Source organism: Pagrus major, chromosome 2, assembly GCF_040436345.1.
Source record: "Pagrus major chromosome 2, Pma_NU_1.0".
NCBI classification, from domain to species: domain Eukaryota; kingdom Metazoa; phylum Chordata; class Actinopteri; order Spariformes; family Sparidae; genus Pagrus; species Pagrus major.
Genome location: NC_133216.1, coordinates 31026580 through 31048533, shown reverse-complemented (window position 1 = coordinate 31048533; position 21954 = coordinate 31026580). Strand labels below are relative to the sequence as shown.

Sequence of the window (21954 nt, the reverse complement as noted above, 5' to 3'; positions counted from 1 at the left end):
TCAGACCACTTTCATTTTTTTACTAAACTATACTATACACACTTTTCCATAAATTGATCAGTCTACAAGTTATAAAGGTAGAGCTAGAATACTTAAGTCCACGAGTAAGCAGATGAGTCTCTGCGTTTGGAGTGATGACCTTTAATGTCTCTGACAGCCTCTGTTGTCTCATTTAGCCACTTGTTCTTGTTTGACTTTAAATTTCAAATGTGGGGTGTTTACTGACATATTTTATGTCGTAGAACAAAACGAAATGTTAACCACAGACCTTATTTCAGGCACTTCAGAAAAAAACCCATGACTGAGATGTGGGAAGTGGAACTGCAGATGTGCTAACTTTTTCTGGGTTTTAGGGCTCATTCCTGCGGCACTCTATAGACAATGCATGTTTCAAACTTATGAGAAAAGAAATGCATTCAACACATTTGTTAAACCTCATAATGTGTTTCGCTGAGAAAGACTGAATATAAACACAACTTGTGTTCCTCTCCACAGGGCACCTTTATGATCCAGATGACAGAGGCAGAGCCAGCCTGATGCATAAACGAAGAAGAACCAGGATCCAGGACCTGAGCTGATGTTTGCTACATACATGAGACAGATTATCTCAAGTTTATAAAATTGATGCCTGCAATGACAAGCCAGGGAGAGCATTACAGCTGCTGTTCTCAGCTGAATGAGCACAGTGAATACATTAATATAATAATAAATGAGGCTTGCAGATTTGATTTTCCACAGAAATATACAATCTTCATGGTCAGTCTTGGTTAATGCTGCTTCTATGGATCAGTATTTGGATTAACCTTTTAAGTTTTATAAAACAAAGATAAATGTGAATGTAACATTACAACACTGTGCACACATTACATTACAGCTCATTGAACAAAATAATGTATTCTGTGATGATGTGTTGCCTCGATGCGTCTGTTCACAGGAGTATAGGATCTGTGACGGATAGAAGCTTTGAGTAAATCTGCTGTAACAAACATCCCCTGCTGTCTCCTCCTCCACGCTGTACTGTCATTGCTCTTTATAAATTCAAAATGTCAACAAATGTCAACATGTAGCTAACTGCATTGATTACAATGATTAAAACCAGATTGCATTTTGAGGTGACAGATGAATATTAATGTGTAAAGGAATATGTCAGGGTGATTTATTAGGCCGCTGGATTTGCATGATGCTAATTTCAGTTCTTGTGCAGGGCTTGATGATGATGGGGCAGACCCACTGTCGTTTACTGTAGCTATGATGGTAGATGGACAGTTACAAATGTATTTGATCTGATTGAGCATTATAAACAAAGATACTGGATATTGTGGTGTCTGGGATATGGTGTGTATGAGGTATAAAGAGTTCAGGATGCTTAAAAAACATCCAACATGTCCAAACATGTCTGAGGGCCGAGGCCTGGAGGTGGGTTTTAGATGCCGTTTGATGATTTGATAAATAATCTGAAATATAATGTTGCCTTAAATCCAATTAGCCTCCATGTGGAAATAAATTAAGATATAGCCTGATCGCCAATGCTTACTCAGAAAAGAAATTAATGTGTGCCATAAAGTTATAGATTTGTATTAAGTCAGAGCCACACAGGAAGCTCAGGTCATCTTATAAGACTTCAGCACCATTTATATAGGAGGATGAATATGCTTCCATCAAGGTGGAGGTTTTAACTCTCCCCAGAGGTGACACACATAGATACATAAGGTATTTTGTTCCATCAGCGACTGGCTTTTTAAACAAAATGCTGTGGACACGGTGTCACCGTCATCAATGACCTGTTGTGTAATTCGGAAAAAAAAACATTTTGACATTTTTCTATCAGTTTTGAAACATTTCAGTCACCAAAGTAACTGCAGAGATCTGGGAACACAAAAGCATTGTTACAAGTCCAGCATGGCCAGACAATCAGACAGGTAGGTCAGACAGGTTGTAAACAAGCCAAAGTTTGTTCAGAATGTCTAGAGCGCTATTTAGAGGTAAAATTGAAAGTGAGCACACACAAAATGTCACTAAGTGGGAACCATGAAGTCTTTCTGTAAACTATGGGGGGACTCTTGGTGGGGCAGTGAGATGTTCACAGGGTCATTTTTGCAAGCCTTAAAAGGTTGCTTATAACTGTAATGTATTTTTCATCAAATCCTTTGTGTGGTTCTGTCACCAGCAGTGTCAGCTGTCAACTGTCTGTCTGGAGAAATATCAGGTAATGAAGTGGGTACAGTGCAATACCTCAAAGACGATAAAATGGGGCTGCTTCTAACGAATAACTACCAATGTCATTATTAATCAAATAATTGTTTTATTAAAGAAATATCAAAAAAAAAATTTAAAAAGCCCATTATAATTTCCAACAGAACAAGGTGATGTATTTAATATTTGTTTATACTTTTTTTTATACATATTTATATTATACTGAGTATGACAAAAGTATCAAATAGTCAAAATTGATTCATTTTTAGTTGATTAACTAATAGCATCAGCCCAACAACACATTTCATTTTCATATTTAATTGGTCCAGCCAAGGAGGTTATGTTTTCCCCTGTCTGTTGGTTTGTCTGCAGGATTACACAAATATTACCAAACAGATTTCTCCAAAATGTGGATGGAGGATGAGTCTCAGCCCAGAATTAGACCCCATTAACTCTTCGTGCAGATCCCGATTAAGGGATGGATCCAGGAATTTTTCCTCACTTTCTTTAAGTTGTGATATAGGTTTTTTTTTTTTTCCATTTTCATTAATATCTCAGTGAATAATGCATGGACTTCGATTAAAAAGAAAAAGAGATCCAGAAGATTTAAATAGGTTTAATTTGATATTGCATCGATCAATTAAAGGTGACTGTTGGGCCTTGGCTGAGGTATGCGCTCTACTGAGTGTTCTAGTTCCTACTGATATATATCCATTCTCCCATCTCATCACCCATAAACAGAGTAGTTTATAAGAGAATGGACTGACCACTCATAGTACAACATTTGTCATATTGTGATCATTTTACCATTTGCTCTCATTTTCCTGCAAACCATACGACCATATGAATATTCATGTTTCTTGGCCCATTTGACTTAGCTTGAGAGATGTCGCCACACCAGAGACTCAAACATAACTATGACAATAAGACCCCAAGTGTAATAAAGTGTAATTATCCTTTAATATGTATAAGAGCTGTTGGCATGGCTGCTAGAACTGCGGGATAGGAAATTAATGCAGATATATGGCAGCTTTGCTCTTTACCCCATGTGTCTGGAAGAAAACTAAGGAGAGGAGAAGAGGCTGGTGTGTTGATAATATAACCCCTTCTCACTGTCTGTTTGGGTGAGAAAAAGATTAAAAAAGGAGGGAGACAACAGAGGTTATAAAGGAATTTATCACAGAGAAACAAGGAGTCATGGCAGGGTGTCCACTGGCAGCCTCCGGCAAACAGAAACTAAAATATAGCCTCTTCACCACACCCACACACACACACACACACACACACACACACACACACACACACACACACACACACACACACACACACACACACACACACACACACACACACACACACACACACACACACACACACACACACACACACACAGTAGCTGTAATTACCATCCACTTGTTACTCTTTATTCCACTGTTGATGTCTGCTTATATTCTCTCCCTCACTCTCTCTTGCTACCCATCATGCTCTCTGCCTCTTTCGCAAACCACGTTGCCATGGCAACCACGGTACATGAGAGATGGAGCCCTGAGGTGGGATGACAGGGAGAGGGGGGAGGGTGGGAACATGCCTGTGTGAGTGTGCATGACTGCATGTTGGCATTCTGGTGGAGGGCTTTGACTTGTGCAAACCAGATCCATACACAATAATAAGCTTTAATGTTGTGTGCGTTTTGTCTGGGGAAATAAAGGCCAATGAGATGTGACAGAAGAACGAGAGACAGCGGCTGATATGAAGACAGAGAGCTGAGCGCCCAGCGTACCCAAACACATTTAACTCTGCTGATTTACATCGCATAACGCAGCCATGTTGCCATGACGTCTCGCTACACATTCTGCCTGTATTTTATTGTTTGTGCATCATCTATGTAGACATGGAGGTGTGTGTATGTGTGTGTGCTTTGTTGCCCAAAGCTTTCTCTCCTCCATTTGGAAACCTCTGTCTGCAGCCCTGGAGAGACATGTGGTAGCCATGTGGCTCAGACTAATGGACGATTAATGGGCTCGCAAACAGCTCAGCCAGTACCTAAGTGCCTGCAGATAAAGCAGTTTATCATACTCTGTGTGTACACACATACACACAGAAATACATATGCAAACACGGAAGAATACAGTACACACCAACCCACCTCGTACACACACTAACACACACACCTAGAAACAGTCCTGAGGCTTATCACAGTGTGTACACAGATTGCTCAGCTTTAGTAAACACTCAACTAACCAGAGATTGTGTCTGCAGGTGATGGAGTGCATCTGTAGCTGTGTGTCTCACATGGAGATAATGACCTGCAAGACGGTCTATCATCTCAATTGCAACAACTCTCTGAAATTCTGTGCTGACTTGTCCAGCTTTTTCATAGTTGGATATAATTTTTAGTGTCTTAGAATATGAATCAGCATTAGTGAATGAGAGCAGAGGAAAAATAGTGAAGATGTCAGTTTTGCTGTAAATTTCAATTTTAAGGTCATGCTGTTACCATGGTTACGGCTTGCCCGTTTACCCTGATTACAGACATGTACTGTGGATATTACAGTGAAAAGGCATTGTTCTATCCACAAAAATATAAAATATAAAAAATATGTACATATGTATATTTTCTATGACGTGACTGAACGCAACCCCAAACGAGGACATCATCTCTAAACTTTTGTCCAAACCCGAACTCATTAGGTCCTGTCAGGTATCCATGCTGTGTTTCAAACAACATGTAATAATAACGGAAATGAAAATAAGTCTTTTTGCAGATGACATTTTGCTAACAGTCGTCGATCCCTAGTGTCTATTCTAGACACAGTAAATGAATTTGGAGCCATTTCTGGATACAAGATTAATTGGGATAAGTCAGAAGCGTTGTCCTTTAATGTTCATTGCCATAAGTCACATATTGCCAGTTTGCTCTTTAAGTGGTCACCTGATGGGATGCGTTATCTTGGCGTTACTCTAAGATCCAATATACATGATATTGCCCCATTTAATTTGAAACAGCTTGTAAATTATGTCAAAGAAGATGTTGAAAGATGGAAAACTCTCCCTCTAAGTATTTGGGGTAAAATAGATAGCTTAAAGATTAATGTTCTACCAAGGATTACTTTCCTCATGGCAGCTATTCCCCTTCTCTTGTATGAAAGTTTCTTCAGAGGTCGATAGATTATTTAGAGAAGTCATATGGAACAATAAGACACCTAAGGTCAGCCTAAAGAATTTGCATGTAGATAGGAAAAAGGAAGGTCTTGGCCTTCCGGATATATACAAATATTACATTGCATTCAACTCTAGATATCCTTTGAAATTGGGCTATTATTTCAATTCAAGAGACACAAGATGGGAAAGTATAGGACAGGAGGCCTTAGACATGTTGAAAGAAAAGTTATATAGTACAGCCGTGTATATAAGAACATCGACAACCCTTTGATTCAATTTTCTTGCTCCATCACGAAAACATTTTAGAACCTGATCAATTTTAAGTCAGTAACTCTCCTAGTGTTCCATTATGGAGTCAATTAAAAAAATGAAACTTTATTCCGTCTTCTCATACAAAACTGCCTCTGATGGTAAATTTATTGTAACTGATGTTAATTAGTCGACGTTCTAGTGCATAATTAAAGTTACACTTGGAGTCTTATTATCCTCCATCACAAAGTGGGCTGTAATGGAGAAGAGTGCCTCTTTCTCTCTGTAATTAAGACGACAGATTCACTCAATTCTCACAAATTAAAGTCTGATAGTGGTGTATGGTCCCTTGTGAGAACACTCTGAAACACTGAAACTTAAACGTGAAATCAAAACAGTTTCTTAATCAATATCTAACTAATGAATGCTCACTCACTGTTAAATATGCACAGTTTAACTGAATTCAGTTAGTGAGAAAGTAAAAACTCAGTGAGAGGGGAAGAACTCCAACCTGGTGAGATCCGCCTGCTGCTGGAGCTGCTCTTGCACTTTGCGGCAAACTTCGGCGGCTGTGTCATAGACTTTGCCGACTTTGGTGAAGAGGGCGGCGATCTTGTCACTGCGGAGAAAACCAGCTGCCCGTCTCTTCAGCAGGTGACTCAGGCAGGCCTCGATGGCAGCTGGGGAGAGAGATGAGGACAAGAGTCAGGAATGATAATACAGACAAGAGAAGAAAGCAGGGGCGAGACATGGAAAGAAATGCCCAACATGAGGAAGGCAGCCTGAATGACAGTTTGTTAGCAAAATAAAGATGGAGGACAGTAGAATAAAATACTTAAGTCTGTAACATTCACTGTGCTCATCAGCAGAGGAATTGGGAGAAGGGAATCTTCAAAAATGTTGAACCATTCTGTGTACTTTGAGGAACTACTGACAGCTATGGGCGTGGTTTAGGTGTGAAGACCAGTGAGAGAAGCAACTGTTGATTTGAAAAACATTTGAAAAATGGCGATGGCGAGGTTAGCAGATGCTGCTACAACATCAACTATATCAGAACTGGGGAGCATATTTCATTGAAAGAAGAGCAAAGAATGGCATTGAAGGCTTTTCTTAATAGAAAAGATGTTTTCCCTCCCGACCGAGACTTCAGTGAACTTTCCCCAAGAAAACAGCATCCTTCCCTGTGAGTGAGAGTCAGACAGTGTCCACTGTTTACTGATGGTGATTATGTAATTATGTAATTTAGAGGAAAAAAATTCTCTTTGTCACTTTCCAGGATGCATGGTGACACATGACACATTATAACTGTATCCATATGATATTAAACAGTCTGCGGATACATATTTAGATTAACAGGTGGACACCGGGGGAAACACGTTAAAAAAACCACACGGATGTCAACATTATGTTGTGTACTGTCACGCCTCTTTTGGTTTCACAGCGCCACGTGCTGTATGAAATGACACACTGGAGCGGCTTTAAGCCAGCACTGCTTGGTTCAGTGTGAACAAAAAAAGGTGGCGTAAAGGTGAGCCTTCAGTGCAGCGATCATGCAGAGTCTCTGTGTGAAAAGGGCTTGTGATAGACAGATGGTACAATCACCTGCCACATATGTTTTAAAAGTGCGTGCCCTTTTTTCAAAACGTTTTTAGCAACAACTTCCAAGATGGTTCTGTGTAACAATCCATCTGGCACGTCAGGTCAGCACAAAAGAAAAGGCAAGGATCAGTAGATCAAAAGGGTCTATATGATGTATGTATCCAGAATGGTTCACCATTCACGCTCCAAGGGCTTCTAAATTTTGGGTCCACAGGGGGTTCAGTCTCACTTACTTACCCCAGGGGTTGGCTGACTTCTTGCAAGGCTGAATGGCTTGGCTGATATGGCTCTGTAAGGAGCTCCTTGAGTAATGTGTCTTTTTGGGACAGTGTGTGACACATGATCCTGCAGCACAAAGTGTGGCCTCATAGCCCACAACTGTTCCTTGGGACATGGTTTTATCTTCTTTGGAGTGAGTGGATAGGCTGAGGACAGTGATACATGCGTCTGATCAATAGATGCTCACTTTCATTTTCATCTGCACGGACCATCTAACAAATGCCATGAGACCATCATCTTCATGGCTTGCTGGGGGAGGTTCCCACTCAGACTCAGACACAATGTGCTCAGTGTGCTTGTTATATTCTAAGATATTTTTGGTGACTCTAAAAGGTCCATACTCTGTTGAGCACGAACATGCTCAGAACATTTCATGGAAAACTGCACTTCAGATTTTGTCTGTAGATTTTTTATTGGCGACCTGTGGAGTTGGTCGAGCTACAATATCTTCTCCTGCACCTAATTTCTCTGCAAATGAGCTGACCACAAAAGAATAAAGAGAATAATGAATTTACAACATACAGTGTTGCCTGCATCAACACAAATGTCAACATGTGGCTGCGTCTCATCTCTTCATTCCACCTCCAGGCTTTCAGAGTTTTGCTAATGGACTTGTTTGTGGAGATGTTATTAGTGAACACTTTCCTCTGTATCTCTTGTTCCAGGAGAGAGATGACGGCTGCTTATTAAATCAGAAGCAACACAGTCACCATAAATGTCATTTTCAGAAGTGAGACACCACACCTTTAAATATTGAGAGGGTTGAAGGAAGTAACCTGTGTGTAGCTGCTCCCTGAGTGTGCCCTTTACACTTTGGGCACTTGTGTTGTCCATTCATTACTGAAAACGATAGGATCATGTAAATTTTAATGATCGCTGTGAGGTTAATTGGCTCTCACAGCAAAAAGAGCAGTAATTGCTAGAAAAACGGTGGGTTGTAAAAGTAGCAACAGAATGTAATGGTGAGGCTCTTTGAGGACATCTGCATTATATGAGGGATGAGAACAAAACATAACATAGTTAAATTATATTTCTAAAAGGAAGACAAATCAAACTTTACTTACATCTATACATTATGTGCACAAGACGAAGGAACCATGGTTCAGAGCTATTTTTAAGTCTTCTGGATCAAGTCCAAGACATGTCTTTCAGGTCTGTCAATGCTTATTAAGCGAACTACTACAGCACAATGGCCAAAATTTAACAATTGACAAACTGAGCACATCTCCTTGTTCTTAACTCCAGTCAGGTCATTAACCTTAAGACGGGCATCAGAGATGCCAGAGCAGCTTACAAGCAAAGGATTGAGAACCACTTTGGAAACTCTTTGGAGACCTTCGTCGTGCATAGCAAGGCATCTGTCATATCACCAATCAAAATAATAACGCCAACCTGAACACCGCCAGCAGTGCCTCACAGGCAGAACAGCTTAATCTCTTCTTCGGCCGCCATGAGTTGGAGAGCACAGAGACTGCCATGACCAATGCCTCAGCCTCAGCTTCCAACAGCCATATGCACCGCTGCAGTTCGTGGACTACAGTTCTGCATTCAATACAATCATCCCCAGCAGACTGATCTCCAAGATCTCCCACCTGGGCTTTGACAACAACATCTGCCTTTGGATTAAGGACTTCCTTACACACTGGCTGCAGGCAGTCAGGATGGGCCCCCATTACTCTTCCACTCTGTCACTCAGCATAGGAGCCCCACAGCGGTGTGTGCTGAGCCTATTCCTCTACTCTCTGTACATCCATGACTGTGCAGCAATCAATCACATGAAGATAATCATAAAAACAAAACAACAAAAAAACAAAAGAACTGATAACTGACTTCAGGAGGAAACAGGATGACCACTGACCACTGCAAATAAATGGAGAGACAGTAGAGAGAGTAATCAGCTTCAGGTTCCTGGGCACACATATCTCAGATGATCTCACATGGCCTACCAACACACACTCTCACTCTAAAAAGGCACAACAGCAGCTTTACTTCCTCAGAAGTCTCAGGAAGGTCAACCTGCCACAACAGCTGCTGCTGTCTTTTTACCACTGCTCCATTGAGAGCATATTGACTTATGGGATCCTGGTGTGGCATAGCGGCAGCTCCATGGCTGACAGGAAGGCCCTGCAGAAGGTAATAAACACAGTCCAGACAATCACAAACACATGCATACGTGCAATGGATGACATCTACACCTCTCGCTGTCTACGGAAGACATCCTGCAGCCTGAAAGATCCATCTCACCCTGCCCATCACCTGTTTGACCCCCTGCCCTCAGGAAGGCGCTACAGGACTATCAAAGCACACACAAATAGAGTTAGACAAACAGTTTTTATGCCAAAACCATCACCACACTGAGCATTGCACTAAAGAACACTGCAATTTCTGAATTGTGAAGCTCCTGTGCAATACTCTTATTATTTTATGTGCAATATGCTCTTTTGACACAAGTGCAATGCAAACAGGTCCACCTACCTTTTCAGGACCATGTACGTAGGTACTGTGTATGTATGTCTATACTTGTGGGTGTGAGTGTGTGCATGTAGATTTTTTTGCTTTTGGCTGAAAGACACTGTATATATGTTTAGTTAACTTATATAGGTTCATCTGACTCTCCATATTTTTCATAAGAACAATGAACAAATATGTAAGCTATTCAGTATCAGGGACCACAGCAGCCTGACCACTCATATTTTAATGTTAAAGCAACATTTTACAGTGTTATCAGCGAGTACCATTAATATTTTTACACTGTACTGTACAGAGCTGTCTGTGTTGCTTGCGGTGCACACACACACACACACTGAGTCAAAAACCCAAACACATAATTTGAATGCCAGAAGGATATAGGGATGGAAGGAAATTTTAACTCCTAATTGGCTGAATGGACACACACAGACTATATTGGCATGTATTGCATTATGACCGAGGATGATGTGACGCACACAGTCCCAGTTGTTTGTACAGTATGTAGACATGTAACACTGTGCTCAAGAGAAAGGTAGCCCCTGGAGCACACATTAGTTTCAATGATCTCTGCAGCAACTAAGATGGTGTATCATTAAACTGTGGGAGCGTTTACAGAAAAACATTTCATAGATATTCTTGTCACAGATTCCTTGCACAGTAGCTGAACACTCCATCTGTTGTCAATAAAGGTCCAGTGTGCAAGATTTAGTGTTGGTAGTGGAGACCCGCTCCCTCTGCAGCTGTAAAAGGTTGATTCTAAGGTTGCGAAAACTCAATGATTCTTAGTTACAGGAGAATATACACAAATGAAAATTACATGATCAATATCATAAATATGATACTCAGTTTCTGAATGGATCCCCCTAATCCTACACACTCTGGGCCCTTCATTAAAACAAGGCAGCCAGCATGAAAAATAATTTAGTACAGACACGGGGCAACATTTACTTAAACTACATTTTTACAATATGTTTTCCAAATGAATGAGCAACAAAAGAGCAATAAACAATGCTACAATATGGCACAGCTAAGGCAATGACAGCTCACATTAGCTGGCTGTCATAGTAACACATTCTTTGGCTTGTGGAGCATCAACGTTCACAGAATGAATTGTTTATGAAAGATTAAGTTAAGTATTTATCTGTGACTCCACACAGCAACAAAACCTAAAACTTCTGTATTATTTTGGGTAAATATAAATGCCTACATTCATTCACTTATTACAGTTCTTCATATACGTCACATGTGAGCCATATACACAGAAAACGCAGAAGCTCAAATGCACTGTTGTATACCAATGGGACATGCAGCAGAAACTCAATTGAAGCATATGCAGAAAATGAGCAGAAATGGAGGTAAACAGTCTCTTTCTAGCTGTGACCCATCCATTAGCCATCTCCTTCCCTCTGTAACTGCTGCATTAATGCTTGTCCATAATGAGCATTTAAGGGCTGATGGTAAAACCAACACTGTTACACAATTATTCAAGCTAACACAAACCGAGAATTTGCCTCATACTCATTTCAATGTATGTGGTTCGTGATTTAAGTCTTAATAATGTGCTGGCTTACTGGTAAACAAAAATTGAATAAAAAGGTTTTCAGAAAAAAATGAATTCATGCAAATGGATCCTTATGACACACCACAGAGAATAACTTCCTTCATTTTAGAGGAAAAAACATCCATCTGCTGTATGAATTCATATCAGGGCTGAGCTTTTGAGGCTGTCTGTTTGTGTTTTTCTTCTGTGAGGGGAATCTAGTGGATATTACAGTGGAACATAATGACAACAACAACAACAACATAACTCTCTGCAATGCTGGGAAAAACTAGTGCTTTATGGGTGTAATAGTCTGCTTTTATTGCTGCTGAGAGGAAGCACTGAGAGGCTTGAGGTTTCTAGCTCAAAAAGCTGTCTGTAAAGTATATTCACAGCAGCTTTATTCTGGCAGATTATCATGTTAATGTGTCAACCTATGGAGAAGTATTGTTGCTATCCAATAATACTGCAGGAATAGTAAGGATTAGCAGCTGTTAAGTTTAAGCGTGTAATAGTCTTGGAGGGAGCATTAATGCACGGTTGTTTCTGTGGAAACACAAAAACTGAGCAGAGGATGCAAGCAGCTCTCCCCTGGGAGAGACTGCACCCAGCTCCTCTCACTCTGCTGCCTTCCTTCACTGCTAATTCATGTTTTGGGTGTCTGCATCTCTGATGAATCATCAAATCCTTTCTATTATGAGCGTAATTACTTCAAATTAGGATTAAGGGGGAAAAAAACATGCATGAATAAATGCTTTAATTGAGACATACCCAAGGCCACAAGACTAGAGGGACAAAATGTATACAGACAGTCGCACATCTGTGTCCCTATAGTTCCTAGTCCACCTAGCATCCATCCATCCACTAAACAATAACTAATGATATATTGTACACTTATGCTTGGGCAGCATTGGTTTTGCATATCATTATACTAATAATCTGAACCACTGAGCACTTACTGTACATTATATGACCAACTACAACAATAACTTGTTTTGATACGATGTTGATTAAGATATAATCTACTTTCTATTCTGTAACAGTGCTGTGAAAAGTTAACCGTTTTCCTCGTTCTTAAAGTTACAGTTGCATTCAGTGATTTTTGGCCACTAGGGGACAGAAGATCATCAAACACCGCTGCCACATATTGGTTCAGTAGAATAAATGATTGATTAGTGCCCAACCCTCATGGGTTTACAAGACACCAAAAGTACAGTTGTTGTGGACAATTTCATTACATTGCATTTAATTACAAAATTATAAATTGTTCTGCAGCTCTGTCTTAAACAAAACATTCTCAAGTTTTTCATAATCATCCAACCAAAAGAAATCAGCATAAATGGAGGACATTTTAGTAAAATGTACATCCCTGTACATCATCATAGATGCGCATAGGGATCTTTGCCTGTGGTTTAAACTATACTTCACATAGGGTTCTACAGTATAACTGTCCTTTATGAAACAATAGGTTCGTAACTTTTGCTTTTGCTTAATGTTGATGTTGAACAAACTATTGCCTATTTACACATCCAGCAGACACAGAGTAACATTAACATTAATTTGACATCCCACTGATGAATGGAAGTCCAATATTCACTCTTTTTTAGCTCCGTCTCCACCAACTCCTGTGAAAAATATCTCCTGCTAAACAAAACTGCCTAAGGGGGTTGATAAGAACAACGAGACAGAACCATACCGGTTCACGACTATGGTCAACAATATTGATCAATGCAGGTTTAATCCTGTGATATTAGCAGTGAAGCCACTGATCCGTTTACTCAAAGTTTCTACACATTTTTTATGATCAGCAATCACTTGAGACACAATGTGTCGATGGTGCTGAGATCACTTCCTCTCAACCAAGCTGTTAATTAAAATTATATCTTATAGACTCATACATGTAGTGTACATACAGTATACACACACACTCGTCCCCATTAAAATTCAACACAAATGATCCTCTGTGTTTTGTATGTCTGGTTTATTTTCTCTGTCAGCACAAATGTTTTTGATGCAAAATGATCAAAATTAATCACCAAGTGTCTTAGAGGTGGTGGCAGGTGCATCTGGAGTTGTCTCCACCGAGATCATTAGTTGATCTAATGAAGACAAAGCTAATTAAGCAGCACCACTTGTCTCCCTTCCAGTCTACATCTATCTGTCTGTCTGTCTAACAAACTCAGGATTCCTGTGTGTCTGTTGTTGTCAGTAGCTCATACTGTCTCACCTCTTTTAACAGCTCCTGTCTCAGACTTGCATCTACTACAAAGTCTCTATTATTTATCTCTAATCTGACCAGAATGTATAGCATACAAAAGGTTAGCCGTTCTAAATCCCACAGAAATTGCTCCCCAAAGAGCCTGGTCGAATGGAAAAACTGGCCTCACTGCTCTACGTGCAGGGGAAATTCTGACTATACTAGAATCGACAAGATGCCAAACATTTAACCTTAATACAACCCTCCAACACAAAGAGACTCCAAAGATCTCAACCTTATGCAGATGTTAGTACGTGTGTTCCATTACATAGAAGAGCTTCATAACAAATTTCTTTAATTATTGCATATGACAGATGAACAACATACAACGAAATGAATCATAAGGCTATGGAGCGAAACAAAAGAATTATGCCTAATACGCAACTGCAACTTTAGACAGACCCACTTTATGAAGCTCATGAAGCTTGGTGTACTTAATGACTTAACATTAACAACATTAACTTATATAGCTATATCACCACTTGTTACTATTGTTCCACTGTGTACCCCTTAGTAGACTACTACCCCATACACACCATATACTTTTAACTTCTACATTTTTTTGTTAAAACCACAGTATAAAGTAGTAGTATAAAACCAACAAGGTCAAACAAGCACAGGAGCTTCACCCAGGATACCTCTGTTTGTGTCTGGTGTGACAGCAATAGTAAACAGTGAGTCCTGTTATCTTACTAAATTAGCCAAATAATGTCAACCTAGTTATGTAAGTGAAGTTATGTACGTAACATAGGTACAATTGAAGCTGAAGTTACATAAGTAAAGTAGTTATTTTCAGCCAAACCACGAGGGTTTTCTAACCTAAAATAGTTACGGAGTTACTGGCAATCAACCTATTTAGTGGTTTAGGTATGACGATGTGTTGGAAACTTGACCCTCTTGACAATGTTATGATTACAGCATGTAGACAGGGTGCAACTGATCAGAGTGGGGTATATAGTGTGAAACTAACCACTGTTGGTGCTGACTTTACATTCAAACTTAGAATCAGACTTACAATCAGCTGTTGCAACAGGCTGCAGGCTATCAAACCGATTATTACAGTGGCATGGACACATCTCACTTCTCTTTACTCTGTGAGCAGACAAAATGCTCAGATACATCATTTGATATCAACAAACGACCTGAGACAGAATCTCCCTTCTGATTACAACATCAACATAATAATAATATAGAGCGACATGAATGTGTGAGCTGTGATTGATGACTTTAATAATCCTGACAACGTCAGGCCCTCCAACCTGACAGTCACTCACAGTGGATGCCTGTATCTCTACAGTGTATGTGACATAACTGGGCATTAATGTTTAAATGCATGTCAAAGGTTGTGTGTGCATGTGCAGGTGTGTGGGTGATTGAAGTGGGTCTTTAAGGGTGTGTGTACATTTATTTCTGTTATAAATGCAGCAATAACTGGTGGTGGATTGTCTCTCTCATACCTTCGAGCCTTAAAGAAAAAATCTGCCCTAAAATCCATCAATAGGGATGAAAACCATTAGTAGTGATGCAGCTCGTACTTCTGGAGCATGTTTTCTGGTTGTAAATCTGTTTTCTAGGTAACTGGTGAAATGTAGATTGTATAGGATCACATCACTTGTACATCCAGATAGGGAGAAATCTATTGTAATAGCCCATAAGATAATGTGCTGTACACACCCGCACACGGCTCTGAGTAAAGACCTCAGAGTCACAGAGCGATCTTTTCAAAGCCTTGAAGGAAACACTTCTAGAAGTGATTACTGCACTGGATCTCCCCACTGGACTGGGAGATCTCTCTGAGTTGTGAAAGAGTTTGATTTAGGCTTAAAGCAGCTAAAACTGGATAGCGTTCGTTTGCAGAGAGAGTTCGGGCTGCCTCAGCCCCCACAGCTAGCTAATCTTACACCAGCCAATATACTGACAATAGTTATATATTTCTCAAAGTTCAACATAAATATATGTCACAAACCACAAATGATAAAAATGATAGTGCAGTAAAATTATTTCAAATTCATTACATCTACGTATATGGGCCAGTCTCATATTTAGTCCATTTAGTCTATTTAGTCCAATTCCACGTTTTTCTTCCTGCTCAATGTCTGATATTAATGCACTAGACTATTTTTATTCATTTTTGAGCATCTCTACCTGTCTGACTTTATGAGTCATGCTGCTGTTCCTAGACCAGGTGCAGACACAAATATAAAAAGAGACAGTGAGGGGCACTGGTGGAACAACAGCAAGAGAGACAGATGGAGGAGACTGCAAGTGAAAAAATAACAAGGAGGAAACACGAAAAACAGCAGAGATGATATTGATTTTAGCAGAGAAGATGGGAAACACTCAGTCCTTCCTCCCACTTTCTCCTCAAGCTGCCCAACTCCCACAAGGAAATCACAAAGTCCGCTGCCAAACAGGTGACAAAGCAGTGTTTATGCTGCAATTTCTACAGACATTCTGTTGCACAAAGTGTTTGTGGCAGCTAAAGCTTCAGCTTTCTCAGAAAAATAACTGAAAGTCCTGAAGCTCTTGTAGGGGGAAAGCAAAACTTGAGTCTATTGTTATCCAGCTGTTGTTCAACTTAATGCAGATACAAGAACGTTACATTTTTGGTGACTCTGGTGGCCCCTAAGGATAAAGTGAAATATAGTAAACTTTGTTTTAGTGCTGTGCCACCAGACTACAGAGCAGCTTCTGTCCTCAGGCTGGGAGACTCCTCAATACATTCTCAGCACTCCACCATAAAGAATAGCTTGAACTATATGACTTATCCAACCTGGATATGTCAGAATCTGAACTGGTACAGGCATAAAGAATAACTGTAAGAATTATACAGAAATAGCCATTCATCTTGCTGATGGTCTCATTTGCTTATGTAGGTCATAAAGAGGCATCAGTATTAAATTGAGACTGTTTCATAACCAGTTCAGAGTTCCTTGTAGTACGCTTAAAGCAATAACAATAAAGCACACCCTTGTTCCATTCAAGAGAGATTTTTCTGCTACGGCTTTGCTCAGTGTGGTATGGCCATTAGCTAAAAGGAGGCTAATATTAGCTACTGTTAGTCATGACTGTTTAACAGACATTAAGGAGTTGGTTCGCTGACTTCACAACTCCTCTCTGCTGGAACTATGACTACTCAAAATTTCAAATAAAACCTTGCCTGGGTCCAGACCTTTCAGTCCATCCACGGCAGTTGTTTGACTGATTCATCTGGCATCGTGACATAAAACAGCAGTTTCTTGTCTTTCAAAGTAGACTATCCAATGAGCGACGTGGGAGGAATAGCGATTAGCCAATCAGCTCCACTGACAGGCCAAGTTTGATGAGCTCCATTCTTAAAAACTTGTATGTTGGCATAGCTAGGCATCAGTGTCTACTTGAAACAACATTAAATTCAGGCAGATACATTGGTTGGTTGATTGGTTAAGGAAAAATATTTGAACCCCCCCTCCCCTGAAGAGATCTCAGAGTGAAGCAACGTCAGACTGAAGATGAAAATGCAGTGCAACAAGTTGACAATTCAGTTTGATTTCAGGTTAAATTTAACCATCAACCCTGTGGCCTTTAAACTTAAGGCTGCATTAATTTATTTACGTGGCCACACTGATTGTCAATAATACTATTACATTACGAAGTGTTAGTGGGCAAACCTGTTAGCAAACAATTGCCTAATTACACATCTACCAGACATGGAGCAACATTAGCATTTTGTTTCTGTCCACTCCAGAAATGTGAGTCCAATATTCACTCTCTGAGCACAGCTGCCTGCTGCAGCTGGAAACCGGTTGGATGTGGCATTTGCAGATTGTAAAACCAACATTTCATGGAAAGATGCTAAAGTTCTCTGCACATCTCGGGGGAACTGCAGAATCTGATGGGAAAAGGGTTTGTCACAATGAGCAACATATTTCAAATTGCAATGAGTCATCTGATCCATTGTAAATATATTAATATTGATTAATACAGCTTTACACTTAAATGATTTTTATTTATTTTGTATTGGCATTAAGTAAATAAAATATATCAAAAATATAAAACCAAACAAACCAACCAAGGTAAATGCAAAAAACATGTGTGATCCCCCCGGAGATGCTGAATTATGACTCCTGACAGACTGTAAGATTATCTCTTTCTAAGTTCAGTTTCCTGTAATACTTTTCTCATTGTTTCTGATTATTCATGACTGCACCGTTAAATATTACAAGTCTTTAAATGTCATATAGAAGGCACCAAATAGAATCATGAATCCTGAATGAATCTACATAATATTATGAAACAACTGATTCAGCTTAAATTAAGTTTCTTTAGGCAACTTTTTATATCAGTGGCTCCAAACTCCAGTAAGAGGAAAAGGAAAAATATGAATTTTATACCCAGAAAACTTTCGAGGTGAAATCCATCAGCCATAGAGAGCAGACTCATATTTACCAGCCTGGCTATGATGCAGTACAGGAAAGGGATCTAGTTCTCTGGACAGAGCCCTTGCTCAGTGGCAGATTATTATTTTATTTCTTTCTCTGTGCACAGATTCCCCATTAGTGATCACCCCTGACACATTAAATCAATTTAACCAAACAAGCTAAATTTGGGCACTTCAGTTATGGGGGCTGGGTTGCTCTTTACTGTTGCAGCTCCCTCCTTGTGATTTCTTCCATAAATATCCAGTACAGCTTTAGTGAACAGTCCCACCCGAGTCATAAAATGTGTCAATGATTCTTCTTAATAACAGCTTTGAAGGAAGACAGCTTTTAGTATCCAGTGGCTGCTGTTTATCAAAAGGAACAAGGATGATAGCTAAAAATCCTCCTGGTGTGAGGCTGGTGTGGCACTGAGCTGAAGGAAATGCACAGTGAGGTAAGACAGCATGGGTGGAATGATGTTTAGAAATGTTAAACACTGATATTTGCTTTGTGAAGATCAGAGTATCTCACCAAGACAAAGAGATCAACAGGAGTGTTGAGAGTGGCAGACAGAGGCAGCTCTCCAGTATCGGCTTCACGCAGGACTGGACTGTGTGTGTGTGTGTGTGTGTGTGTGTTGGTGAACCTTTGAGGAGGATCAGGGTCTTCTGAATCGGCTCGGCTAGATTTAGTGTAAACTGACTCAGTCTCTCTCTTTTTTGCCTCTCGCGCCTTTTTCTGCTGTCTTGCGTGGGATGGGAAGATGTTGGAAGGAAAGAGGAGGGAGGAAGGGAGCGGAGATGGTCAGGGGGTCAGTCAGGTTGGCATGGCGACGATCTGCATCTGCTTTTGGTTGCCACTGGAAATTAACTGTTGCGGCTGTGTGCAGAGATTCAACCGTAGCAGGACCAATTTAGCCTCCCCTTTCCTGCACCTTGCTGAGTTTCAACCTCGGCTGTTTCAGTAGGAGCTTTTCAGAGCGAGAGATGCAGCGTCTGCTATGACTAAGACTGCAGCCTTCGAGCCCTGGTCGCATGATACAGCGGATATAGGTGGGGATTGGTGTGTACAGGGCAGAGCTTAGTAAAATGTAATTATAACACGGATGAGTCAGACTAGAAATAAAGGTGCAGGGAACACAGACAAAGAAAAAAGTCAAGCAGGGTGTAAAATGGAGGAAATGGGAGGGAGCTGTGCAGAGAGTGGGCGTACAGAAACCTGTGCTGATTCCCAAGATAAAAGCAGGATTTACCAAGTTCAGGGCCAGTGTATTCGCTGGGCCCAGTAACTCATTTATAACAGTCCAGTCAGATACAGACTGATAAAATCATTATCAGACTATCTCTTACACATGTGACAAACCCAATCTCTCTTCCACTCTTCCATTTCCCATTCATCTTTCAGACACTTTCTCAAACACGTGCGTGCTGCACACACACACACACACACAGTTATGTTTTTAATGGATATCCTCTGTTTCCACAGGAGACGTGTACACTCATCTCATCTTCAAGCCTTTAATCTGACACACAGACGCACTCTAGTCTGTGCGTGTGTGTGTTTTTTACATTATCGCCTCGTGATTCACACCTCATCTTTACACCTCTTCCTCCACTCTCTCACGCTTCCTTTCTTCACCTTGTGACTTCCAACACCTCCTCTCTCTGTCCATGCTTTTTCTTTTCTTGTTTTCACACAGTGTGTTTCAATTATTTCTGTTTATTACTGAAACCCAGTCAACAAGTCCAGGCTGTGAAGTGATGAACAATGTAAGTGGTGTTTATGTTCTATAAGTGGAAAGATGAAGGAAGCGAACAGCACGCTTTAATGCTGCGCTTGACAAGAGTTGCTTCCATTTTTTAAAATGGTAGGGGGTTGTACACCATGACTGATCATTTACTAATACTTTTGCAGATCAGTAAATATGTGATACAATACAAATGTTCCCTTTTCTTTTTGGATGCAGCTGCTCAGAAGGACCATGACAGACGTGCAGATTTGATGGATTCATTTAGGAACACTATATTTATAATTTTTCACATTTACAATTGAAGATATCTTTCAAACTTTGGAGTCAGCAATGGAATTCTGGTAAGCTCACCTCTTTGTAACTCCAAACCACCAGATTGTTTTCATTTTATAACTTGTAGTCTTCAGCCACAACCAATGCTGACTCAATTGACATCCCTTGATGACAGTTATCAGACTTCATAAAGCTCCCTCTAAAAGACTTTACAGGCCAAATGATTGTGACGTTGCGCTCACAGTCACTCCTGGGTAAATCATCAAACTTGTTGATATCTGTTGTCATTTTCAGCCGTTACTTACATTTAAAGTTATATATAAACACAGTGGTCCGACCCATCTGACTTTTCTGCTGTGCACAGTCTATGTCCTGTGTTGTAAATGTTGTAACATACATCATTTACGTTACATGAGTACTTTCATAACTTGAATCACAAGACTGAATGTAGTTGTTTTAAGCCAAGTGTGATCTTTTTCTAAACCTAACCAACTAGTTATGGTGCCTATTGCTAACTTGACCGCAGAGCCTTTATTTTGAAAGTCCAGCCAGATGTTGCATGTTATATTTTATTGCTAACTTGACCGTGAAGCCCTTCAAGTGCAAACTGACACAACAGGGGTAGGTAGAGCATAAGGCTTTCAGACGTATGCATAAGAGTATGTATACGTCTGAAAGCCTACGCCATGCCATATTTCTGGTAAGTCATTAATATGCAAACTGAATAAAAGGACATGGACATAGCTGGTTTTGCTCCCAGAGTTTTTTTTTTTTTTTTTATCTATTATTACTATTTAAATACATGTTGTAAATGATCCTTTTCTCTGATGTTCAGGACAAATTTCAACCCAATCCAGTGAAAGATAGGTGATTGGTGAGGTTTAGCATACACAAACAAAGAATCACTAAAATACTGAAATTTAGCTCTGAGGGCCATATTTTAAAAAATCATCACTTATCACTTCAGTATCTGGAGTACAGCTGTAGGATTAAAATTGAATGAATGAATTTACAAGAACTTTCAAAAAGAATTTCCATGACATGCACTGGGAAAAGTTCTGAATTTTGGGTGAGCTGGCATGGAAAGACTCCATTACAGTGTGCGATCAACATTTACTTCATAATGATAGTTGAAGCACAGAACTTGTCTGTTGACAGTTTAACAAAGACACGACTTTACAACTGTTTCATGTTTAAAGTGTAGTGCCCCATCATCCCTTTATGGAGGCATCATCATTTACAAAACAAAGTTATACAATTTACTGTGATATTTGAGTTTATTTCATCAAGTGTGACTAAGATCAAATATATAAGATGCCTCCTCTGCTGTAATCATTTAGCTATCACATGTAGCACAGCAACAGAAGGATGGCATTTTTCAGAGCATTCCTTCCATTAAGTGGCATCGCGTCACATTACAGAGAATCAATGCTTTCCCTGCCAGGAGACAGATGTGCTCATTATGACTGGAGTGGAGCACTAATCATGGTGATTGTCAGGGAGAGTTTCGGCTGATTCTGCACTGGAGTTTTGGGGAGGCTGCTGAGTCTGTTTGCATGGGTCTTCACAGCGGGGCGTAAAGCGTAACAAAAACACCCAACAATACATGAATATCAAGATTCTTCTGTGGCCACTTGATATTCAGCTGGGGCTGCTCACGCTGCATCCTGAACAGAGTGTTTGTGATGTTTGAGATCTGATGGTTGGGCCTCTTTGACGTCACACAGCTGTTCATGGAGGCAGCTGTATCATTGCTCAGTGGGATCATTTTCACACCAGTTCT

At 40.1% G+C, this 21954-nt stretch overlaps 1 protein-coding gene across 1 annotated transcript in view; it reads right to left on the bottom strand.

Annotated features, from left to right (window-relative positions):
• Positions 1–21954, bottom strand: part of sgsm2 (small G protein signaling modulator 2) — a 107494-nt gene that overhangs the window by 38119 nt on the left and 47421 nt on the right. Inside the window, exon 3 of the mRNA XM_073493097.1 lies at positions 6116–6284. Within this exon, the coding sequence (XP_073349198.1) occupies positions 6116–6284 (169 nt within the window). The remainder of the gene's footprint in view (positions 1–6115; positions 6285–21954) is intronic.